General features: G+C 39.2%; 2 protein-coding genes across 6 annotated transcripts in view; both read right to left on the reverse strand.

The window, feature by feature from the left end:
• SCG5 (secretogranin V) overlaps positions 1-9,726 on the reverse strand; it is a 31,992-nt gene extending 22,266 nt beyond the window's left edge. Inside the window, exons 1-2 of one of the 4 annotated variants that reach the window (XM_027708972.1) lie at positions 9,600-9,726; positions 8,139-8,371 (exon numbers count right to left, since the gene is read on the reverse strand). In XM_027708972.1, coding sequence (XP_027564773.1) covers positions 8,139-8,352 — 214 coding nt within the window. In that variant the 5' untranslated portion in view covers positions 8,353-8,371; positions 9,600-9,726. Of the gene's footprint in view, positions 1-8,138; positions 8,372-9,019; positions 9,329-9,599 lie in introns of those variants that run through there. The other 3 variants (XM_027708947.1, XM_027708953.1, XM_027708963.1) reach the window with 3 other exon arrangements.
• A 1,664-nt stretch (positions 9,727-11,390) lies between these two features.
• ARHGAP11A (Rho GTPase activating protein 11A) lies at positions 11,391-24,967 on the reverse strand. Of its 2 annotated transcripts, XM_027708926.1 has the most exons (12): positions 24,799-24,967; positions 22,297-22,367; positions 21,871-21,967; positions 21,129-21,379; positions 20,498-20,658; positions 20,244-20,390; positions 18,885-18,959; positions 18,064-18,231; positions 16,707-16,842; positions 15,412-15,520; positions 14,471-14,618; positions 11,391-14,064 (listed from the first exon to the last, which is right to left on the reverse strand). In XM_027708926.1, exons 1-12 carry the CDS (start codon positions 24,928-24,930, stop codon positions 12,476-12,478), a joined length of 3,084 nt encoding a protein of 1,027 aa, XP_027564727.1. In that variant the 5' UTR covers positions 24,931-24,967; the 3' UTR covers positions 11,391-12,475. The 2 variants fall into 2 exon arrangements, with proteins under 2 accessions (XP_027564727.1, XP_027564736.1); XM_027708935.1 differs by lacking the exon at positions 18,885-18,959 and having other exon boundaries at positions 24,799-24,966.
• Positions 24,968-25,959: the final 992 nt, after the last annotated feature.

Here is a 25,959-nt window from a genome sequence, read left to right on the forward strand (position 1 = left end):
GCTTCAACTCCAGTTGAGCTTTGGCCACGCAAATTTTCCCCCTACAGCGCCAAGCAGCATCTCTGAATTCTTCCCATGTCACTTGACCTTGCTTCCACTGACATACACCCTTCTTTTTTGCCTTATTTCCAAGAGAAGATCCCTGCTTAGCCAGGCCAGCCTTCTGCCTAGCCTGTCTTCTGACATTTGGGAAATGCCTGCTCTTGTGCCCTTAGGTGGTGATGTTTAAAAAGTGACCAGCACTGATGGACCCCAGCATCTGTAAAAATACTTTCCAGGGTACTATACTTACAAATTCCCTGAGCAGCCTGAAGTCTCCTCTCTCCTCATGTCCAGAGTTAAGGTTTTGCTGGCACTTTTCCTCCTCTCAGAGATTTTAAACTCAATCACTCCGTGGTTGCTGCGGCCAAGACGGCCACCAGTCTTCACTTCTGCTCATGAGACCCACTCTGTTGACAAGCAGCAGATCAAGGAGGACATTTTTTTGAGTCAGTTCCCTTAGGATCTGTTCCATCAAGTTGTCATCCAGGTTTATTAGGAATCTTCTGGCCCAGGTAGTACCAGCTGTGTGGTGCTCACAGTTGATTTCTGCCAAGTTGAAGTCTCCAGGAGGACAAGGGCAGTTGACTTGGGAGTGTCCCTTAGTTCCTCAAAGAATAATTTGCTGGCATCGTCGTCCTGGCTGGGAGGTCTATAGCAGACTCCCACAATGACATCCACACTATTTGTTTTGACTCGATTCTTACCCAGAAGCTCTCGACTGTGCCATTGCCAACTGTGAGCTCCATACATTCTATCCCTTTTATAACTTACAGTGCCACCCCTCCACCTCTTCTACCCTGCCTATCCCTACTGAAGAGCCTGTAAGAAGAGCCTGTAACTGTACAACAGGGCACTCCAGTTCCAGGTCTCATCAACCCACCAGGTTTCACTTATGCCAGTGATATCAAATCTCTGGGACTGGGCCAAAGCTTCGAGCTTCTCTTGTTTGTTCTTCATGCTGTGTCATTAGTTAGAAACATTTTAGGTATGTGAAAGACAAGTAGGGAAAAAAAATTATTAAAAACAAAAGCTCATCATAATTTGGCTGATCTTCACTGGCAGATTTTTTAATTCTTTGGGACCATAACTGATTGGTAGATGAAATTTTACAGTTTTGTATTAAATTTCCATATACTATCTGCCAACTCTAGAAAACATAATTACTATAAAGGATAAGACAATATAGAAGCTGTCATATTCCCTCTTCTCGTCAAGTTTCTTATCTCTCTTATTGGATTTTTTTTCCTCTAGTAACATGTACAAAAAAAGTAATTGTGGCTACAAATCCCATTCTAATTGATTAATTACCTTAAGGTACTGGAGATTCTACTTAAGTCTGAATCCCTACAGACTTGCCCTCTTTCTTTCCTGAAAGAGTCCCATCTCAAACAGCTTTCTCCTTTGATGGCATCTTTTAAAGATGACTTAATGAACAGTAGCAGTAGTCTGTACCACATAACATTGGTTAGTATGAGGTTTCAGGAGTTGGAGCTTCTTTATCTTCTTGGTTCCTCAGAAGAGATATGTGACACCTGCAGACTCTTCTGCAGTCACAAGAAGACGATGTCGTTTCAAGAAAAGGTTTCAAAACCTCAAATCTAAATAGGTCCCTTAGTCAGACCCATGGGCAAATAATGGAGATTTAGAGAGAAATAGGGATTAATACACTTTTCTTCTTGTGTTCCCCATTGACTGACTTCTCTGATGAAAACAGTAGTTTTGAGAATTTTCCCTGCATCTCCCCAGCCACACTGAGAACAGAGGAATAGTGCCTGCACCCCTCCTGCAGGGCATAGAGGAAGGGCCGTTCCCAAAATTGAGAAGTGGCAGAGTCCACAGTGGTAACACTTACTGCCTTCACTTGCTCCTCAAGAGGGAAGGTTGTAAAAAACACTGAGGTAACATGGTATGACCTCCACATAGCAACACAGACATCAACTTGGTTTTCTTATTATTCACTGCTTGTCATGGCTTATAAATTCATACGGAATCAAGGATATTATGGGCCAAATTTTCAAAGATTTTTCTTTAATAAAAGTAAAGTCATACCACCTCATTATTTTCCTGTTTGTGGAGTTAGAGGTATAAACATTTTATGTGCAGCTTCTTCATAGACCTGTGCCATATCACTCACTCAGATAAAGAAAATCCACAATAAGCGCCACTGATGTCATCTAGCACTGTCATCTGTCACTGTAATTTGCTTTTAAATTCAGAAATTAGAATTCTAAAGTACCTCTCTTTCAACATGCACCACCACTGCCTGATACTCAAATTCTGGTTATGTTTAATAATACAATTTGCAGAATAAAATACAAAGAAAATACAAATCTAGATATCTACCATATTAATATATAAAAAATTAGCTTTACCACTTTCATTTTATGTTACAAACTTGAGACGTCCATGTTAAATTTTGAAACAATATTTCTTGGGCTATTTGAGTAATTTTGAAAAAAAAAAAAAACAACAACAAAAAAACCAAAAACAACAAACAAAACCTGAAAGCAGAGACTAGTAGAGTGATGTTGGGGTTTGATTTTCTTTGTTAAATGCCAGGCCCATAACACAGTGCTTGATTAAAGTCACGTGTGCAAAAGCAGTCCCAATGTGAATGTGACTTTATGTCTTAACTGCAGCAAGAGTTTCTCTATTGAACAGGTATAATAATCCCAATCTCAAATGATTGTGTGGTCTCTTTGCACTAACAAAGCAGCCGTGAATCAGCAGGGCAGGCTGTGGGAGGTCTGCCCAGCTCAGCCGCACGGCCGGCCCCAGGACTCCACTGCTATCCCTGAAGGCTGGCACGGAGGATGTAAACTAGAGCAAAGAGGACACAGACGTCACACTGCCATGTTTGCTGACCCCCAGATATCATACAATAACCATTGACTTCTAGTCACCTGAGGAAGTCCAAATATATTTGAGTATAAGAATAGCACACATTAGCCCAAAAGTGAATGAGTGCAAAGCGCATTTCTGCACCGGTTTCACCCAGTGCATTCATCAGCAAAAGTTTTTGCAACTTTCTAATACAAATATTTTACTGTCCTTGTAGGAAACAAGTAGCAGTCTTGCAGGTATGATACAGGACAGACAGCAAAGTTATACAGCACTTAAGTTTTCTTATTAGTAAAATGCAAACAAAACATACATTATTAACATGCATGAGTAATCTGCATAATTTTGCAGACAGTAGGTTTCATGCAAAGTGCTATTTGTACAGAGTCTGTGCTGACAAGTCATTAACTACCAGTTGTTAGTAGAAATATTTGCAAAATGTTCCAGACTCTCTTATCATCTCAATCAGGGAAACAGTAACAACATTTTTCTGAAGCAATAAACAGGTATTCATTTCCTTTCAAAATAATCAAACAAACCCCAGTCTTTTCTCAGTAGCTACAAGCAGTCTCAGCAGGAGAGTCAAAAGCCTCCCTAAGAGGCATCATATTTTTCATATTTTCTTATGCCTACAAACGAATAGGATTTAGGATACATCATTTAATGTTGTCTCTGAGGTTGACAACATTGTGCCTCTTCTGCAGATGGAAAACTTCAGACCTAGGCTGTCACGTCAGCACCTTTACCAACAATCATTTCACTTGAAGTGCTTTTAAGAAATAAAAACAAAACAACCAAATCAAACACAAACCAACCAACCACACAAGAGGCTTTCTGGGGTACTGAATTTATGGTAGACAATGATATTTGCAAAATGAAAATAGGAGTTCATATTTCCCATTATGAATTTAAAGTGCTATAAACTGCCCGAGTTGAACTAGTGGTGCCCCCGTGTGTTTAAGTGAGATTTTTACTGTTCTCCTATGCATGGTATAGTTGTCCTGAAATTTGTATTATGTATGTCCCTTCCCCTCCTCAGGAAAACAAACAAACAAACAAATAAACAATCCCAAATCCCTTTAAATATTGGCACGAACATGTAAGCATGCAATGAAAGAAAAAAAAAGTGGTCTCTTACTTTGTAAAATTCCTGCCAAGCAGAAAAATTAACTTCTATGTTTTTGAATGTTGAATGCATTTCTTTATTTTATTCTATTGTTCTCTTTTAACACAGATGCAGCTGTCTTCTTATCTGTATAAAACTTGAATATAGCCCAGTAGGGCTTGTATAGTATTTTAGTGATAAAGCTAAACAGTAACTACTAAAACACAGCTACTCATTAAAAATTCTTATTTTGCCTTTCTATGTTTTCCCCTTTTTATAGACACTGCTAAGTGACTCCAACATAGCTTTCTGAAAAGATGAATCAACAAGGAGAGGGAATATTATTATAGAAATTAGAGTAGTTAATATGAGTTTATTAGTTTTAGGAATCAGGGGGTGTACAGAAAGAAACTCAAGTGGCCAGCAAAAGCAGCTGATCCTAAGATACCACCTTCAGGTATTTAAAACATTTTCACTCATCATGTAGGATATCTCTGGCTTCTGCCATGCTAACATGCTATGCACCATCTGCTGGCTATGGTACACAAGCATAGGGAATCAGACAGCAAATTCCCATTTCTGTGATATATTTGTCCTATTCCACTTAATTAATAGAGGAGAGCTCACACTGCCTCTGCATCCCTCTGAACTTCACAGTACTTTCTCGGTAGATTAAACTTTTTATCAGGCATTTTCTAGACTTTACTCCCATTTTAGCAGCCTGACCTGAAGTAACAGGCAAATTGACAACTGAAAAGAGAAGGAGAAGAAAAAAACCCCATGTATTTATAGATTTTAACATAAGAAAAGGCAGTAACTTCTTTCAATTAAGAAACTGTAATTTTTTTTCTATCAATCAAGAAAACTGTCTGGTCACTTCAGAAAGAGAACACATGCTACTAAATGTATTTTCTGAAAAGTGTCCAATTTTTAGTTGTCCTTGGTATAGAATAAGTTTGTGACTTCACTTTCTACAGCCAATACAGTCTCAAATTTTTTTTTTTTTTGGTGGGGGGGAGGGAGGCGAGGGTAAGGATGGGGATGACCATGTATAGTTCCTTGTAACACATCTACCCTCTAGTTTCTAGTATTTTAAAGTCAAAATACGATGATTAACACCAGAAAAAAAATGTAGACAGCTGAGATGGAAAATGAGTATAATTCGGAAATCTGCTTGTGAACTAACAGCAATGGTATTTTTGTGGCATATAAAATTTCAGTTGGAAAAGGTTATTACAATAATCACTCAGATTTGCAAACATATCATTATAATCAGGCTGCTAGTATAAAATTGTCCATATTATGGCAGCCTAAATTTGTTTCCAAATTCCAAAGCCACAGAAATTAATTTTTTCCTGACAGTATGTTGCTTGCAAGTGTACACATATAATGGGTGAAATCTTGGCGTTTTGAAAATCAGTGGTACTTCTGAAATCATGGCCTGGCTAAAGCTGATGGCACTCACAGCTATCACCACTGCTGCAGGTCTATGCTGCTGGGGCTATTTCTGACAAAAGCATTTTGTTAAGTAAAACAATTTTCTGTAGGAACATAATTTACTAAGCTCTGACTGATAAAGGGGTTTTTTTAATGCTGAGTTGCAATTCCTGGTCAAAACGAGAAACAAATGCACCCCAGAACAGTCAGTGCACTAATGATGAAGATGCTGTCATGGGATGAACTTGATTTTAAACTGTCTACATTGGTCACTGAAACCTACAGTCTGGAAAAACATCTGGAAGTCAACACTCTTGGCAGTTCAGAATTTCTAATAAATAATAAACATTTCATACCCAATCCTACTCTCCACTACTTTCAGGCAAAAATTCCCAATGAAGACAGTGCCTCAGGAGAGTAGTTAGTGAATTACCACTTTGCCATGATGGTATTTAGAATGAAAAACTTGTTTTGCTGTGACACATTCTAATAGTTGTCAAACCTCTTTCTTCCCTTTTGCCTTAGTTTTCCTTTCTATTATCACATAGATTTTTTTAAGCACTTGCACACAGAATTATTAGCCAATGATAACAGTGTGACTACGTTGTGGAAATCCTTCAGAATTTGAAATCTTGTACTGGTGCTATTTAAAAACACATGTACTTATTTGTTCTATAACTCAACTATAAATTGATTTCTTACATGGACACCACTGGGAATATCAGTCACAAAGTCACACTGTTCCTTGTGCTGCTCAGTTCGACTCCTTGTGCATTGACCAAGAAGTACCTGAGACACAAGCAAGCTGTAAGAATGTACCGCCATCAAAAACATTTATCCAGAAAGTCCCGCAGAATTGTTTAACAGAGCAGAGATTGGTGCTTTCTCCTCTGAGAGAATTGTTTCTGCATTATGTGACTGAATATCATAAAATATGTGTGTAAGATCCATCTGTGTCCCCTTTCCTGCCCCCTCAAACAAACAAACAAACAAAAAACCATTCAGAAAAGTCACAATGTTTTTACTGTACTGAGCATTACACTTCATTTATCCATAATAGGTCATTAACTCATAGGAGTCCTCATTCAAATGCCTCCTATGCTCATTCCTCACCAGACAATGAGGTCCTTGCCTGAATCCAGCTCTACTCTCTTTTGATCAGAAAATGTTGGCTGACTGGAGCCACTGGGAGGTCAGGAATGTCAATCCCCTGTCAAGAATTGAGTAGTGGGCAGGCTGTGGGGAAAATGGTAAAAACTGCAGTTTTTGAGGCAGACACCATATACGAAAGCATTATGTATCTCTTACAGAACTAGACTGTTTTGAATAGATGTCTTACCATGCCATTTTAGCAGTTCTGTTTCCAAAGTAGATACCTAACAGAAAGTCAAACCCATCGTGCAGGTTTCTCTCCATATTAAGCAGAAATAAATATTCAAAGAGGATGAAACAGAGCCTTGTTAACTGATTAGTAATTGGTATACTCAATTGTGAAATCTTTCACAATGTAATAGTTAAAATAACCCATACGGAATGAAATGCAAGTTTTGATGGATTAACTATCCTATAATTCATGGTCTATATTTAAAGATAAACTCATGGTGAAAATTTACTGAATTTTATGTACTTTTTGAAAAAAGCAGCATGAGAAAATACTGTGTGGAACAATGAAAGACCATTTGAAACTGCAACCAACACTTCTGTAGGCTGATGTTTCCAATCAGATACATTAAAAGATATCTACCTATAGACAGACACATATCATCACAAGAAACCAAAGAAAGAGCAAATGATTACTATCTGAAAAACTTACTGAAGAACATTCCATGAAAAGCAGCATTTGTTACAAGGTCTGTTTTGATGTTTTTCGAACATAAACAATAATATTTGGAGTTGCATACCTTCAAGCTTTTGCTGTCATGCCAAAATAAAAGCTGGTTTGTACAGTTAAAATAGCAACACATTGCAACACCATCACAATACTCTAACATTTGAGCCAGATATTTCAGATGATTTACATACCTATAAATGACTTATTCCAAGGAAAACTTACACAGTGTGAGATCAGAGATATGGGCCAAAAAAATGAAGCTGAGCCCAGAGCATTCATCACAGCAATACAGTGTTGAGGTGCTACTTATGGATGCAGGGAGAGGAGCACCCATATCCTTACCACCTGCATCTTGAGCCCTGGCTTCCTCCTGTGTGCTCCAGAAGGGATCCTGCAGAATCCTACAGGGTTCTGCAGCATGAAGGAAAAATCTCAATGTAAGGTTTATCCCTTTATCTTGCATGGCACTGCAAACACTTGATCTCTTTTGGTCTGCAAATGTTTACAAAAATCCAAGAGATTTGGACTCTATAGGCCACATTTGTTTATTATAGAACATATATGTGATATATTTATGCACAATATTCAGGCATAATTTAGTAAAGCCATAGTTTTGAGGTACTAGAGATCAGACACTGCTAAGGTAACATAACTTTTTCTGCAAAGCCTGTACATTAAAAAACCCCACTACTTCTGCCAAAATCATTACATTAAGGAAGGTAGAAGATGAATGATGATATTAAAACAAAGATCAAGCAACAGCATGGTGAAGAGTCCATGATTTTAAGATCAGGATATTCTTTCTGCATCTATAAACAAAATATTAATTATTACCAAAGCATACTAATAAATTCATCACAAGTCAAAGTAGAAATCAGCTACCTTCAATGTTCTGTGGACCAACAAGATTCATAGCCTGGTGTGCTGGATATTCTACCCGGGGTCTGGCAATGCCCAATTGCTCCATAACCCCATGGAGGAGCCTTTGTATATCTGCTTCAGTAACCCTGTCAGGCATTCTAGGGCTGTGGCTAAACGCTGAAGCCAATCCAAATGCCAGCAGAAACATCATGTTGCAAAACAAGGTAGTTATCATAGTGGTAGCCACTTTTATTCTGTGAAAAAGAAAAGAATTTGATTATAAATTACAGTGGGGAAAAAAGTCCTGTACACATGGTGGAAATAACATCTGATATTACCACCGGACATCACAGTTTACTACCACAGCTTCTAGGGGCAGCTGAAAGTCTAGCCAGGTGGAAACTGGGAGTGGAGGAGGGGGGAAAACAGGGTGGGTTTGTTCTTCCCTTTTAAAAGAAATATTAAGTAGCAAACTGCAGAAATCAGTTTTCTGATTTGTATTTGCCCATAACATTCATTAACAGTCACTGCAAACAAAACGAATCCACTTTTTCATTTAATGAGAATACGTCATCCACTACACCCCTCCCCTTCCCCCTCCCCCCCATGTTTATTATGCTATTTTATAAAGCTCTGGACTAAGAACTCTTCAGGCAGGAACTGTATTTTCCAAGCCCTATTCTTGCATTGAGTGAAAAACGAATAACGAGAAACCTCTGAACAACCTAGATATGGTTTTTTTGCAGCTGAAGACAAAAGGCTTCCTACTTCGTATGCATCGTCTTTCCCACCTGAAGCAAATTGGTTTGTTTCCTTGAATCCCTTTCACTAAATAGCTGCTCAGTGTAGTTTAATTAGGAAAAAAAACCCCAAAGCCATCAACAAAAACAACAACCAAGCACCACTTACTGTCCTCTTTGAGAGGCTGAATTTCAATTAAAACGCTTGTTTTCTCAAAGCTCCTTTTCCCCTCACATCAGAAAATAATTAAAATGCATCACTTCCAATCCCTTAGATAAACAAAACCCCCTCGATTCCCCCTGGTGCCCACCCGTGTGTCCTTCACACACGCACAGCTGTCCGATTTCTCCAGACAGTTAAAGATGCTCCAACACTCCAGCCGCTCGACGGAAGGCACCTGGAAACGTCTTTGAGGCAAAAATGGCTGAAAACCCCAATGCTGGGAATATTCCCAGCTACGCCTGTGCGCGGCTCCCCCACCGCACCGCACGCCCCTCGCAACCCTCCCGCTTCATCAGCCTCTGCAGTCTCTCTATCGAGGAAAAAAGCCCGCTTTCCACAGAACACTCCCTTTAATCCGCAGAGGAGCAGGGCTGCCACTCCGCTGCCCGCACCACCGCGCCCTTCTGTGCCGCCCCCCCCGGGCAGATGGGCCGTGACCCGGCCCCAGGGCAGCTCTGCGGCAGCACCGACCCCCCGGGTCGGGCCCGGCCCCGCCGCCCCGCGGAGCGCCCCGCTCACCTCCCGCTCCCAGCGCGGCTCGGCGGCTGCGGCGGCTCCGCGGCCGCGCATCCTCCGTGCGCAGACACGGCCTCTCCCCCTTCCCCGCGCCGGGAGCTGCCCGAGGTACGTACAGGGACCGTGCCCTCGTGGCGTGGGCTTGTCCCGTTAAGATGACACAAAGCTTGGGGAGATATTAAAGATCTCCCTTTTCAGCTAAACACAATAGTCTAAAAATAAAACTGAAGGGTTGTGATGGATTAAGTTACAGAAATAAGCTATTACATATTCCTGGGACTGTATCCCTCTTCTCACTGTGATTTCTCTTCCCAGAATAATATGATTTACTTATGGAATGATAGTGTTTACCTAACTACAGGTTTACAAGGTATCAACATGGGAACCGTCTCCAAGGATTTATAGGTGAAGGTCCCCAGATTAAGCAGATCTATACACATCATCCATAGCAAAGGTTATCAAGAAGAAAACTATAAAAGAATGAAGTGCACCACTTAATAGTACTTGTCAAAATGGTAACTTCTAAAGGCTAATTTATCACATCTTCACTGCTACTGATGGGAATGTGTCACGTTCCATTTTAGGATAGCTAGCTAAAGAGAAACTCCGAGATTATACTACATAAACCCCAACAGATCCATAGCCTACACTTTCAAATATAGACTATTCTCTCTTTTTGCCGTTCTATAGTACATTATACAAGCAAGATTAAGCAGTAGGGACTTCTACTTGGCATCTTAGTGTTTCTTTCTGCAAAACATAATCAACTTTATAGACATGGATATATATCCAAACTGTTCTGCAAAACCTGTAAAAACAGAGCCTAAACTTTGACATTTTTTTTAATGGCAATTTAAAGCTTTCTTTGTCAAGGCCCTACCAAATTCTCCCTTTCTGACATCTAAGTCTAGTGGTTGAAGATTGGCTGCATCGATCATCAAAAGTAGCTTACTGCTCCATCTGGGACACATTGTCAAAGCTGCACTAGCATTCAAAATATTTGGTACATACTAATAGGAAAATAAAATCTCAAGCCTTACTCTTTAAACAAAAATTGATATGACAGCTCACTATTACAGGAGTCAGATCTCATTTTCTTCCTGACATTGCCTTCATTTCCTTCTGTCCTATTTTCAGCTCCTACCTCCTTGCATCCGCTATGAAAGCTGGCAGTTGTTTTGCTGATCCTTATTTACCTCAGTGAGAAGATACAAAATGTGGTGCTCTGGTGCCTGCATTTAATCAACTGAAGGATCTACCTGCACCAGCTAAAGGCAGAGGGTAAGAGCATATTGCCAAGAGAAGGAGCTTCCTCTTTGGATGGTGGTGAACTGTTACATCGACTCCTTTATTTCATGTAGCCGAAGCTTCCCATATTTAACCACAACACCAAGCAATCCTGTTAAGATATTCTAAAGGCTGTTTCCATAGTCCTAGATCTTAACAGTAATGTAGTAAACAGAGTGAGAGAGGAGGTTTACACCAGATCAACCAGCTGAACAGATTCAGCTTGCAAGTTGGTAGACACATGGGGAAGGAGGCAGGGAACAGAAAGAACTATTCCTTTCATTAACATACCGTTTAAGAAGGTCAGAAGACTACTGCTGATAAACTGTGTTGCACCATGCCTTTTGCTAGTTGTGAAAATCACCAAACTGTATCTAAGATGAACAAAAAAGACAGCCAGAACAGATTTGCTTCTGACTTCAGTTTTCTCAGACTTACTAATTTTGGTGCCTACAGTGTGCATATAACAACATAATCCAACTTTCTAAGTCATTATAGAAGAACAAGTTCAGAAAAGGGAAAAAAACAATGGTTTTATTAAAACCAAAATATCCAGTGCTTCAGCTCTAACATTTTGCCAATAAACAATTCGCATTTATAAAAAGCTAATGAATAGTTTTAAGTGTTTACTCTTAAATAATTTTACAACTGATGACAGACATAAACAGTTTTCATTCTAAAAATATAAACATTTGCTTCTGCGAATCAACTTTTAACACAGTATGGCTTCTTACATTCATCTCTTGCAACACTTTCAGCATCTAAAACCAGCTTCTGCACCATCTAGTTAACACTATTCTATTGCTCTAAAAATAAGTTAAAACTCCCCTCTCACATTAAGATAAAACATTTTACTGCTCACAACTGAAAATACTTGGTACCTATTGCAGAGCACATCACTGGATGAAGTTTTTAAGATTTTTTGCTTTTTGAATAAACTTCACATTTGTTTTCCATGTGTTCTAATAATTCTCCAGTGTGTGTGCACGCACGAATTTTATTTTGACATTTACCTACTCAACAAGGAAAATATGCTCCCAATTTACTCCAATAGAAATAAAAAACATTGTCTCAGAAGTAGAGCTCATATAAGATCCAACTTAGTAGTATCGAGTAGTGCTACAATACACTTAAAACTAAAAAGTAAATAACTTTAACTACCACTACTCAGCATCAAGATATTTTCTTTCCCATGTCTGTTAGTTTTGTTTTAAATATTTGAGAAGTTTGGGGTTTTTTTAAACTTGGTACTTAATCTAAATACTGCGAAAACCGTTTTGGGAGATGCAGCATGTTTTTAGAAGCTTAAATAATCAAATCTGAGATCTAACACCAACATTTGTAGAAACAGGTTATTTTTGTTTTAGAAGTTAAATTCATTTAGTTGAACTGACTAGCATTTACGAAGTTTCAGTAAATGAAAAAAACCTCAACACAAAACAAATTAATATTTGTACATCTCCACGACTCACGCAGTTAAAATAAATCAAAAATTACAAATAATTAGAGTTAAAAAAAAAAATCATAAAAATTTAGATCTTTCCAAAGGTTAACCAAGTTACAATGAACCCATTTAGACATGATATTTGATCTTATAAGTCTACTGGCTTTGCAGTTGGTAGCAATTTCACTTTAGATATTGGATTCTTTGGAGAACCTCTATAACGAACTCTTTCTTTTCCTGGAGCACTTCTTGCGATTGTAGATTTTTCTGGGGCAGCACCTTGAATATTTATATTTGCATTAACTTTCAAACTGGATTTAACCGTTTCATGATTGGTTAGATCTTCTAGAACACATTTTGATGGATGAACAGTCACTTTTTGATCACGGATTCCAGCAGGTCTGACAGAAACATCAGGCTTCTCTGATGGATTTGATGGCCTGCAAAGTGATTTGGATGTTAAGTCCAGCTGCTTATGACATACAGAAATTTGGTCACACATACTTTCACTCCTGCATGGCAAAACCATGGAATTCTTTGAGGGCTTTTCTGTGCAGGAGAATAGTGCAGAATCACAGCTCAAAGATTTAACAAGTGGTGAACAAACACTGCTCGATTTAAGTGGCTGAGAGCTTACAGATCGTCTGTTAGCCTCCAACAAGGAATTCATTCTTCTTACAGACTGTCTAACTGGAGTACGTTGAAATTTCAGAGGTGGTTTAGTTTCGCTTGCAGAATTTGAATCATTTAATGAAAGCTTGTTGAACCACTGTATGTGGTCAGAAACCTTTCCACTATCAGAAACAGTTGATGTTTTAGTTAAAGTTTTATCAGAATTTTCAGCTTTCAAGTATTGGTTGCCTACTTCATTTTGCAATTTAGGCAATTGTAAAGTAGAAAGCCGTCCTGCCGAAGAAAGTTTAGCAGTACCTTCTTCTAAATTACAGCATTTTACCACACAGTTTTCAGCTGTTTGTGAGTGTATTAATTCTACTTCCTCTTTCCTTCCAAAGAAATTTAATTTGTTTAAGTCATGTTTTGTTGAACTGTTCTGAACAGTCAACTTGTCTTCCCTGTCCAGTACTTGAGGCACAAGAAATTCTGTTACTTTTTTTGTATCTAGTTTTGGGACCTGAAGTTCAATCTCAAGAGATGTTTTGAAGTTTCTTTTCTCCAAAACTTTAATTTCAGGGGTTTTTGATTGCTGCTTATCAGCAGCAGCAGCAGATTGATTAAGTTGGTGCAACAGCTCTCTGGATTTTACGTTTGCTAGATTTTCAGAAACTTCTTCAGTTAAAAATTCTTTCCCTGGATCGAGCCCTGTGGGACACAGAGTTTCATTTAATGTTTCACCTGCCACATTCATGAGAGAAGACTTATCACCTATCAAATTGTGATGAATACTTCCAGATGCAGAGAAGGCTTGCTTAACTTTCAGTAACGTTTCTGCAGTTGAGTTACTTTCCTCTTCAGAAAGCACAAGTTCCAAGTTGTTGTCTTCTTTGCTTACAGTTGTGGATTTGAATTCATCCGGAACAACTGGTGGCTTTCCAGATAACGAAACAGATTCTGAAGAGCCAACTCTCATTTCAGGGTGTCCTGGCAGAATCTGCTCACTCTTGCTGATCACCTGAGAATCCATAACAGCAGGACTGTTCCATGACATTCGGTGAACTACCTTATTGACACATTTTGGAGTTAGCAAGTTTTCTTCTGACTTGCTTACATTCCTTGAACCTTAAAATAAATATCAATGTTTAAGAATAGTATCTTGTGATTTTAACAATAATTATAGGCAAAATTCTTACTAAAAAACTATTTGTCCAAGCAGCACTGAATTTAAAGACACCATTGCTCCCTTAAATTTCAGAAATGTGAATAAAGGTTGCAATATTAAGAACTGAAATCATGCATCTCATCTCGCTTAACTAACAAAACAGAACTACTAAAATACACTAGAAACACAACAAGCCTATCCTAAACCAATTCTTTTTCCCCAGAAGCCGCTAACACTCAAGTAACTTTAGCTAGAAACACACTTTTAATCCAATTGCTTTTATACTTTTATCCATAAAGTTACTTTTGCTTTACAAAAGCAAAAGTAAAAGTTTTCCCCATCTAATATATTCAGTAAGATAATTACCTTTCTTAGGGAATTTTTCATTGGCATATGGGCTGAAGAGTCCATCTCTTTTTCCACGTTCCATTCCGTTTTCCAAACCTTGCTGACTTGCAAGACGCCTTCCAATATTTTCAGATCTATTGCCAACTGTACATCCTGATACAATATTCTTGAACAAACACAAAGTGTTAGTTGCTTTTATATAAACTTGTAATCTCATTTACAGATGAACCTCCAGGAAAAGGCTATGCAAATCAGCCACAGCAGCATTTTCTGGCCATATTTTATCTTCTCTTGATTCTCTGTAGACCTAGGTAGGGAACAGCCTACCTGCAGTAAGGTAGACTTAATCACACTCTGAACAGAGTGATTCTGTGCATAGGCTTTGCAAGGTCAGAAGTTCAGGAGCTATGAGACCTACTGATCACAAGTGTGGTGGGGTTGATCCCAGCTGGGAGGCAAGCTCCCATTCAGCCACATGCTTGCTTTCCTCATTCCCCAACAGAATGAAGGGGAGAATTGGAAAGGTAAAAAAGGAAAGACACAGACACATCGCAGACAAAAGCAAACAAACAAAAAAACCCAAACCCACACCATACAAAGGCCATCATTTACAATAAGTAGATCGATTCTCAACAAGCCCCTGAGAAGTGGTTACTTTTCAAAAACTATCCCCATCTCAGTTTTACTAGTGAGCTTGACATTACATGGCACAGAATCGCTCCTTGGTCAATTTAGGTCAGCTGCCCTTCCCTCAGCCTCTTGCCCCATCCCAGCTAAACACAATACAAGCTGATCAGTTACTGCTATGAAAATAAACCTCAGGCTTCTTGTACTTGACAGCTAGCAGGTCCAGTTAATGCTGTGATCCCCTCCTTCTTGCTACTGAAAATCAGTGCCCAAAACTTTGGATTAAAATCTGCACCCTAACAAGAAGACTGGGTTAGAAGCAGAATACTTACCATTTCTCTATTGCTTTTCCCCAAACCAAATTTCAAGCGCAATGACCTACGAACCATTTCTTTTCGGCTTATCTTTGGAGAAAAACAACCTGTCTTTCCTGATTCAGCCCTGGGAGGAGAGAGGGGAAGAAGTGACACATAAAAAAACTTTTCAGGAGGGCAATGAAAACATCCTGACATTTATGGTTATTTCCTTTAGTTTTACTTACTATCCATCATCCCCATATCACCATTGGCGAATCAGAGCTCAAATCAGTCCAGCAGTTTAATTACCTAGGTAACATCATCTCCTCGGATGGTAAGATTGACGGGGAGATAGACAACAGGTTAGCAAAGGCATACAGTGCCTTCAGAAAGCTTCATAAAAGAGTTTGGCAAAATAAATACTTGAAGAAAAGTACAAAGATCAGTGTTTACAGAGCCATTGTACTGTCCACTCTGTTATATGGATCCGAATCGTGGGTCATTTACCGCCACCACCTGCATCTCCTAGAAGGCTTCCATTAACGCTGCCTCCGTACAATCCTAAACATCCACTGGTCAGATTATGTGACTAACACATCTGTTCTAGAACAGGCAGCAGTCATGGGTATTGAGGCCATGTTGCTGAGAACACAGCTGCGCTGGGCAGGACACGTCTCAAGGATGAAGGACCACCGCCTCCCTAAGATCCTGCTTTATGGGTGAACTTGCCACTGGCCGCCGCAAGAGAGGAGCCCCGAAGAAAAGATACAAGGACTCCCTGAAACAACATCTCAGCCTTGGCCATATTGATCTTCATCACTGGTCTACTCTGGCCTCCCATCGGGAGGCCTGGAGACACACTATCTTTAACGCTGCTGCTTCCTTTGAGAAAGCACACAGGATCACTCTCAAGGAGAAAAGACAGCACAGAAAGAATCCTGCCTTGCAGAATATACCACCTAAGGAGTCTTTCTGCTGTGCCTATCTCGTATTGGCCTTTTTAGCCACCAGCGCGCTTGTAACAAACATGGGTAGAGCCCTTCCCAAATCTTCGTTCGTGAAGCCTAGCCATGATGATGATGACGACTTACTTTATTGCCTTCTTGCCAACCTTTTTTTACTAGGCACAGGAAGCTACTATACCAGTTCTTATTTTGTTTTGAGCTCCATTTTGCCACATTGGAAGATCTGGTCATTTTAAGATTACTACACAAGTTGCTACCAAAAAAGGTAATTTTAGAGACAGGTTGAGACTTCATGTATCATTAGTCAAGAGGTGTAGACCCATCTTACCAATTTATCTTTATGTTCTGAGAGTTAAGGCAAATTACCTGTATAATTTTTTGCTTGCAAGTCTTTTACTTCTTCTGTTCCCTGTACTAGACAGATGATTTTCACCCATGGTTGAAGGAGATAGTGAGGTTTGTGATGACTCAAGAGACACACAGGGACTTGCTTCAAAGTGAACTACAGGAACAAAATTATATTTATATGAATTTAAAATAGTCACATTTTTTCAGGTAAAGACTTAACAGTTAACAAAATGAAGGCTAGGTTTTTAAACAGCACAAGATTTGTTTTCTTATTTTGTGGAGTGCTGGCTTGAAATTACTTTGACTTCCACTTTAATATTAAATGAAGCTGTTCCTTGTAGCATCCATTAAAGTGGCTGGAATGCAATTAATTACATGCTTCTGATATCACTACCTCAAGTAAGTTTCCACACTGCTATCATCAAATCATTTCCTCAAATTAAGAGCTTAGTAAGAAAAATTAGATTCAGTCTCAATATTATTTGCAGTATTTATTTTTTTACGTACCTAGCCAGAACAGTTAAAGAAACAATAAAGAAAAGAGTTGCTGTTCTACTACTGAACTTTTTTTATGAAACACATACATTATACTATCTTTACAAAACGTCATCGTTTTGATTTGCTTATGCACAAAACCAAGAATTTCAGAGGACATGAAATGATTTAATAAATAAAAGCAGTAAGTTTAAGATCACTCATTTGAGGGGGGGGGAAATAATCTTCAGGCAAAACAGCAAATTTAGAAATTTTTTTCAGACTAACTTCAGTTGGCAGGACATTAAAGAACCAAACAAAAAAAACCCCACCAGCATCTGCAGAAGAGCCTGAAGCTGAAAGTGCTCTAGTAGAATAAAGTGGTACTAAAGCACTACTAAACAAACGTAAAAACGATTCTTTAGAGTTTTGAGATTATTTAGCATCTAGAAAAAACAAGAAGTGATTGGATACAAGAAAGAACCTTTATAATAGCAACAATCATATTTCACCTAGAGCTAAGATCAGCTATTTAAGCATTTAGGAGACAGAAGGCAAAAACTTTCAAGAGGTTGGAAGCATAGGCAGTCTTCATGGATTTGTGTTCTAAAACAGAAACAGAAGTATAACCTCAATGATACAGAGGGAGGGAAAAAGTAAAAGAACATCAGGACTGCAAGTCAGAGATCAATAGAAAACTTGTGCTTTTTCTCAATCCACGTGACATGACACTACTAATGTACATAAACATACACTATGTAACAAGATGGGGAAGTTGTGCAAGGAACACTAAAGTAATGAGCATCAGTGACTGCCTAACAAGAACAGAAGACTGTACACTTAAATTAAAAAGGCACAAACAACGACTCGAAGAAAAGAGGAAAAAGTGAAGGCACTGTACCTGATGCTGGTGTTGAGCTGCTGTTAAAAATGCTAGTTGGTAAGAACTCAAAAGCAAAACTATGCTTAAAAGACCGTCTCTTCTTGCTGGAGAGGCCCTGAGAGCAATCAGTTGGAAGTTTACGCTTGGTACTTGGAGTAAGAACCACTGGAGTCACTGATGAAAGGACTGAAATAAAGAAAATCCAATTTGTAATAACAGCTTAAAAGTTTCAGGGTTTACTAAAATAAATAGTTGTTCAGGGTTTTTTAACTCGAAAAGAAAATTGTTGTAAAAGCTTAGCCAAAGTGCATGCATTTGGAACAGGCAAAGCAATCAGTATGGTTTAGGGTTCAGTTTTTTATTTTGTTGGTTTTTTGCAAGTTTAGAGTACCAGAAAGGAAAATCCAAACCCACACATTAATCAACAATACAGGTATTAGGAAGAAGTAAAAGTATAGTCATATTCCATAAGCTTAGGAGACAGAGTAAGTGTGAAAGAATTTCAGTCCTGGCAAATTCATTCCCAAGATGATAAAATGCTGCACTACTGCGCTGAAGCCTTAGTGTGCATTAGCTAAAAAGCGCAAGTTTGGTTGTGTAATCCCAGAAGTAAACCACACAGCCCACTGCTGCAGTGATTTAGCTGCTCCAAGAATTACAGTAAATGCAGTATCCTCAATAAATATGTATCTATATTCACAGTTTTAAACAATTTAAATTTAATCACTTATCTTCAACTAAGTTCTAATTCTTCAGATTAAAAAAAATTGTGGAATATAGTTAACAAATACAGAAGATACTGCATGGAATTTATTTGGTACAAATACCCCAATACCTACCGCTCTTGTCTTGTTGAGGTGTAGTGGAGGGTGTTCTGTTAGATTTAAATTTATTCAATGCTCCACTAACAATATCTGAAATGCAAGACGCACCGAGCAATCAAATTTAAATGTGAAGTTTGTCTTGCTCTATTTTCAACTCAAGTTTAACCTGTATTCTTTTCAGGGAGAAATAAAGCAAAACAGTTTAAATGTTTGTTTCATGTACCAAAACCTATAGTGCTATTGCAACCTACAGTTGTATTTCCATGTGTTCACAGGAAAGCTTAGCAAACTACAGGCTGTGGTACTTTTATGGTATCTGGTGGATATTCCGTAGTTTTTAAAAGCTCATCTTTGGAAACATAAAATGTAGTAATGCTGTGTTTTACTACATCTGAAAAAAGAGTAGAATCTACCTACTATCGGAACATGTTCCACAGAACTACCAAATTCTAACTGATTCTCCTCAAAATGTTAACATTTGTATTTATCACTTTGCAACTCCAGGATGGTCTCCCTTCTTCAGTGGAAAAGCATATTACGCAACAAAACATACCTTGGTTAAACATATACAATCATACAGCCTTAATTTCAATTGCTGTCAGGTTTAACACTCCAGCTAAACAAGCTAAATACATACCTATATTTTTATAGCAATACATACAAGATCAGTGTTATAGTGGATTTGAATCAAGTCAAGCATATGTATTCCACAGTATTTCCTCTGAGAGTGCAGAACAGAGGATATACCATTTGATTGTCCACATTTGGCAAAAAAAACCCCCCAACCCTATTGAAAATTGAAAAAAAACCCCAAACCAAACCAAACCAAACAAACCCCCAAACTAAAAAAACCACACCAAACCCCCAGATCTGTGATATCAGAGCACACAGTATCCAATAATATCAAAGTTACACTTCAAAACACAAATTAGCTACTCTAATTAAAAACAGACCTGCCATTTGTATCCTTACTTTCTCAAGACTTGACTTATCAAGGTATGCGTTAAAGTATCATTTCAAAACCAGCAAAAAAACCCCAAACCTAACCAAAACAGAACAAAAAACTCAACTTTTACTGTTTTGCAACAGGATCTGCAGCTGACTCAAGAAAAACCTGGAATATTAATTTGGGTTCACAAATCCATACAAACCAAAATATATTTTTTGGTAGACAACAGACACATTAGAATAAACTCAGAGTAAATATAAAATAAAGTAATGTGATTACTGAAGTCTTATATAGATTTTGCAAATCAAGCCCAACAAGTTTCACAGACATCTATTCTGCTTTTGGACAAAGCAAGCGCCTAGGATCAGGATACCTGAAGTTTCAATTCTCTTTTTGGTTTTGAAACTTTCACACAACACACCTACCCCCAACACTTCGGTGCCTCCTCCTCTTACATTCACTGGGAGATTCATTCTCACTGTCTTCTTGGCCCCACAGTGAGGGAGTAGATTGAAAGACATCAACACCCAACATTGCAGGAATCTTTTCCAAGATAAATTCTGGTACTTGTCCTGGATTAGTTAAGAAATATATTTTTAAGTTATTCTTAAAAGATGAGAAGAAAAGTTGGGTACAAGTTGGTGCAATGAGACATTTTGATAAACATTTATCAACTTACCGATTTCTGCTGCATGGTCAATAAGTGTTTCCACGACAGCAGCTTGCAAGCGAATTTTTTTTTCCATATTAGCTGACATCTTTTCATTTTCATTTGAGTGCAAGAGGTTGGGAGCAAAAATCACTGCCAGATTACTGCTATCCATTCTGTTTTCACTGGATCTTAAAAAGAAAAGGTTTTTTATACAAGTTAACAGGACATCAGCAATGAAAAGACCAAATAAGACAAATGCAGTTAAAAAATAAAAATGGACTAATTCACTCAAGTGCTTACATAACAAGACAAGATTAATCTGTAGATTTATGCATACCAGGCCAGGTAATTGCACAACTATGCCATTGAAATCAAGAGGATAGAGGTTATAGACCCCCTTCAGTTTTGGGGAATTGCAAAGTATCAGTTAGATTATGGTAATTTTGCTTTCCAAAGAAGAATGAGAAATACAGCTTGAACAAAGTCAAGTCTCCAGCTTGGAGATTTACGAATAAAAGACCATGACTGAATTCTAATGAATGTCTGCAGATAATAAAGTTTAAAGTTCAAACCACTCACAGAAAGTTACAGCACTTGCCTGGAAAGAGAAGTTGTTAAAGAAATTAGGCCTGTTTACAAGCACTCTCTTCACACTCACCTTAGTGACACAGTTCTCAGAAAGTTGAAAAAGTATCTCAAAGTTTCAATTATTCTGTCAGCCATCAAACACGACAGCAGCACAGTTGCAGTTTTCTTCTCATTTCCGAGCTGCTGAGCTTTGACAAGGCCTTCCTGCAGGTGAGGGGGAAGGATGGGTTCCGGTAGCTCTCTAAAGAACTGTTTGAGAAGCCCTGCAACATCACATGGCAGTGCAGCTGAGAGGCAGTTCTCTCCCTGATCCAGTTTACTCTGAAATTTTTCATAAGAAACATGATTTAAAGTCTTCAACATATCATCAGATTTTAAGTTTAGGCATTAGCCCAAGTCAGAAAAGACAATCACATCTTCCCCACAGTTAGTTTCAGCCTTGTCATGTGTTACCCAACTACAGCATCTATGATGAGACACAGGCAATGTTGTCAGACTACATGTGTAATTTACATGTTTCCCATGTACACACCCTCTAGGAGAACATTGCTAAACAAATATTCTCACAGCATCCAGTGTGCACAACTGTTAATTAGTTTGTTCAGACACAAGGCCAAAATATTTTAAAAATAAAGGGAAGCCTGTCAGTTTTTGTACTAGATCTCCTCCCATTTCTGAAGCACGTAATGTTACCAATCTACTTCCAATATTAAAACTTGAATATGACTGAAAAGAGTCTAAATATTAAAACATGCAGATGATCAAGTGAAATGCAGCTTATTAAGAAAAACAAGAGTAGCTTTACAGAATACCTTTAAAGCCTTTAAACGAACAAGAGATCCAGACTTTCTGAAGAGTCCCTCAGTATGAACATGTTCTTCCAAATATTCACAAGTATCAACCAGAAAGCTGAAAAAAGAACAGTAACATAATTCAATGCTCAGAATAAAGCTTGTTTTTCCCAGATAAACTATTTCATAGTTTTGTTATAAACTAAATATATAGAATAATTTCCGCCAGTGACAAGAAGTATAAAGAAATACAACTGAATGAGAGCTGTTGCTCTGAATTCCCCATCTGACTTCTGCATCCCTCCTTCCCCAGTTGAAACTATTCTTATATCAACCATAAGCTTTAGCAGACCTGGAAGAAATATTGCATTCCTTCTTCTGACAAGGGTTCAATACTATAAAGAGAGCAAAGTAGGTGTAAAATCTAAATATACATTGTTAATTTACCTTGGAATATAACCATATTCTGGCACAAGTGATCGTGGCAGCGCATAAAAAGATATTCCAAAGATTTTACCCTAAAATACAAAATTCAATTAATATTACTCAAAAATTGATATAATTATCAACTACATATTACAAAAAAGCACACATTCCACAAGCACAAATATAAAGGTAGTTAAGACAAAACACAAAGTCTTTCAGATAAGACAGTATTGTCTGGAAAAGCACTGTCATCTAGATATCAAAGACTATGCTGATTCTAGTTACAGGTAACACCCTAGATGATTGTGAAAGAGCACAAAGGTTTTCTGGAGTATGTTTTACACTTTTAATTTTACAAGAAGTCAGTTTTCTTATAGGGCTCCCAAATCAGTAAGGATATTAACCAGATTGTTTTGTAATCTCACCTTAGCTTTTCAAATTAACTAAAGCCTATTTTTCTTAAAATCAACATAAGACAATTGCAATAACTTCTTTTTTTAAAGTAATTTCTTTCTTCATCTCACACACTCACAATTGCTGTTTCAGGGAGGATTAAACTCAAGAGAATAATCTTCTGAACTCTCATATTTAGCATTTCAGCCAGACATTAAAGTATCTGTTACATATTAGAAAATTAGCAATCTCTTCAGTCATTACTACTGATGTTCACCTCCAGCATTTTTTAAATGTGGGTTTATTTCTGGGGTTGCTACACAGTTGTGTCAGTTATAAAAGCCCTCATTTCAACTTGCACTTTTATTTCCTTACCTCACCTCTTTTTCATTTCTATTTACAGAACATGCAAGCCAGTCCCTCTCCCCACCAGAAAAGGATTGAGATCATGCCCAACTTGTTATTAGAGATGAGTGCAACCTCTTGGTCATTTATACCTGAAACTTGAAGTGCTGACCATGTTAGAAAAATAGTTAATCAGTAACTAGCCCATTAGGCCACTTTGGGCCTATCTGTCCTAAAGAAAACAAACATAACACGATAAGGAAAGAGAAGCAACACACCTGCCATTGTGTTCCAGGTTGCTACCAAAACTAGAAAAAAGAAAATTAACTCCAAGAGATATTTTTTTCCTGTATTTACACAATTACATAATGGAGAATTCCAGTGGTTTGTAATTCAACATTTACAATTCCTAACTGATTTGCTCACTTTGCTAGGTTTTGTGTGAAGTATCTGAAGTTGTGATTTAAATTTGTAGTTGACAAACAATAAAGTTAATAAAATTATGTTCCCTCACAATAGAAATAAAATGCCCCAGCAAAATAAATGCTATTCTGTAGCTTTTCCTGCCTTCCTCAGTAGTTATTTAAATAAACATTTTCTTCCTTGCATACAATTTAAGTATTACAGACAGCAACATAGACATATTTTATTAAGACATGCATGTATTACTCACAGTTCTTATTACCTTCCCTTCAAATGGAAAAAGAAAGAAGAGTCTAGAACCATATGCTTGATATTGACAAGGGGGAGAAAACTAATTCTAAATTAACTCTTGCTTTGTCCCTTTCCAAACAACCCAACTCCAGCATGTGTTTTCACAACTTCCTTGGCCTATATTGACCAAAGATTACTGCAGCATTGCATAATACTTTCTCAGCCTAACAGAAAGCTCAGTCTGAGGATGTTCAGTTCTGTGCCACATCAGTGGCACAGGGATCTTGTTTAGGACTTGACAGTGGTCAACACTTCATAAATTAAGAGTCTACCAGAAGATCAGAGCTCTGAAATGGACTTCAGTGCTGCCACTCATATGATACTTTAGTTTTAAATAAGAGTCCTGAGGCAGAAAACGCACTTTTTTCCCTTCAACAAATTCAAAGTATTTAAGATAATGGGACAGATTTCATTCCTCGGACCACCGGCAAATCAAGGCCAGAGTTGTCGGCACCAAAATTCCTACAGTTATGTCTTATACTAGGAAATCATGCAAATAATGCTCTTTAAACAAAAAAATCTGAGGAATCAAGAAAAAGGCATAGAGCTTTTAGACACTACACAGTAGGTACATATTCCAAGAATACAATCACTAAGATTTAAATTCTGTAGTGAGAGCCATTAATCACAGTAAAGCGTAAAAAGCTCTTGCACAGATCAGAAGCAAGCGTGGGTGTTTCAGAGATACTCAAGTATACGAACAAAAGAGGAACACATCCCCTCCACCATCTGGCCCGCCTGGCAACACGCAAGTCCTGAACTGCTGGGGGCGGGGGCACCAGCATCACTGAGCCATTACCTTCCTGGATCACTACACGGCTGTCTGGCGGCCGTCGGGAGCAACTGCTCCCTGGGGAAAAGGGTAAAAAGCGACTTTCCCCATTGCAAACGAAAGAGGTCTCCCCGTGGCGGGAGGTAATGCCCCGCCACGGCCGGCGGGAGCCGCAGCATTACGGGAAGGAAACTGCTGCCAGAACCGGCGCCTGCGGCCTCACCGGGGACAGGGCAAGCCCCAGACCCGTGTGAGCTTTGGCTCTGCCCGGTCCCTCTGCGCACCCCCACCCTGCTCACCTCCGCCGCCGTCGCCGCTTCTGGCTCCTTGGCCGCCGCCAGGCAGCTCCCGCTCTTCACTTTGATCCCATACGAGGCCCGGAGCTCCTCCAGCACTGCCAGCCGCATCAGCCGCCGCCTCTGCTCCGCCATCCCGGCGCCCCTCCGCCCTCTCTCCCCCCTGTCCCGTCCCGTCCCGTCCCCTCTCAGACCCCGTACGGCACCATCACCACCCGCTCAAACCTTGAGCGGCCCCGCCCGCGCCTCCCATTGGGCCGTTTGCGTTCGAAATCAGGACCCGCCCGCCCAACGGCCCACTGGGACTGCCCCGCCGCGCCTGCCGCCCGCGCCGCCTCTTAAGTCTCCGATAGCCCAAGGCCCCGCGCGCCGCTTTCGGGCGATCGTACTGGCTACCTAAAGGCCAGGGAGAGCGGAACAGCTAGACCGGCTGCGCCCCGCGTCCCGCATCCGCCATCCCGCATCCGCCATCCCGCATCCTTCATTCCCCAGCCCCACCACGTGCCCCCCCCGTCGCTCTCAGAGGTGTCGGGCCAAGGGTGCCGAGTTCGGGGATGGTTCAGTTGGTTGGTTAATTGGAAATAAGCGTGTCTCTCTGGGAACGTTTCAATTAAAAACAGCACACCGAAGTTTTGTGAGTAAGCTGGATTCTTCCACCGAACTTGATTGCAACGGTGTTGTGTATTGGCATACGAAAAAGGTCGAGATTCTTTCCATGTGTTTCAGTCAGAGACACCGCTTTGCCCTGCATCAGCCTGGGGGTTTGTGCAGGTCCCTCTGAGGGGATTCATAATTTTCTGTTGACAAAACCACACTCCTAAATTTAAGCGGCAATTAAACCATTAGCGCCAGGTTTGTTTGGAGTTTCTAAATTTGGGGTTCCTTGCCTGTTCCATACAATGATCTCATACACCTATTCCTGACGGGTCATTTCGGGGTTTGCACTATGTTGTTATAGAAGAGCTTCTTCTTTTTTTTTTTTCTTTTTTTAAATTTTCTATTCCGAAGGTAACTCTTCAAGTGCCAATAACACTACAATTAATCAAATGCAGTCTTTCTATGTAGAGTCAGAAAAAAGCGCTGTGCTGAAAATAAGCTTTCCAGCTTTTCCCTTATGCGTGTTTTGTTACTGAATCTTACTTCACTTAGAGACAGACACTACCA

Source organism: Neopelma chrysocephalum, unplaced genomic scaffold (assembly GCF_003984885.1).
Source record: "Neopelma chrysocephalum unplaced genomic scaffold, ASM398488v2 Primary Assembly neopelma1_24, whole genome shotgun sequence".
Lineage (NCBI taxonomy): Eukaryota > Metazoa > Chordata > Aves > Passeriformes > Pipridae > Neopelma > Neopelma chrysocephalum.

What these genes read in the sequence shown, in the direction of transcription:
- ARHGAP11A (XM_027708926.1), bottom strand. Translation starts at nt 24,930, where the DNA reads ATGGCGGAGCAGAGGCGGCGGCTGATGCGGCTGGCAGTGCTGGAGGAG. An exon ending in TTCGTTTAAAGGCTTTAAAG is followed by an intron (nt 21,380 to 21,870) that starts GTATTCTGTAAA and finishes GAAAAATTTCAG; the next exon opens with AGTAAACTGGATCAGGGAGA. An exon ending in CTGAGAACTGTGTCACTAAG is followed by an intron (nt 20,659 to 21,128) that starts GTGAGTGTGAAG and finishes TTTCTTTTTAAG; the next exon opens with ATCCAGTGAAAACAGAATGG.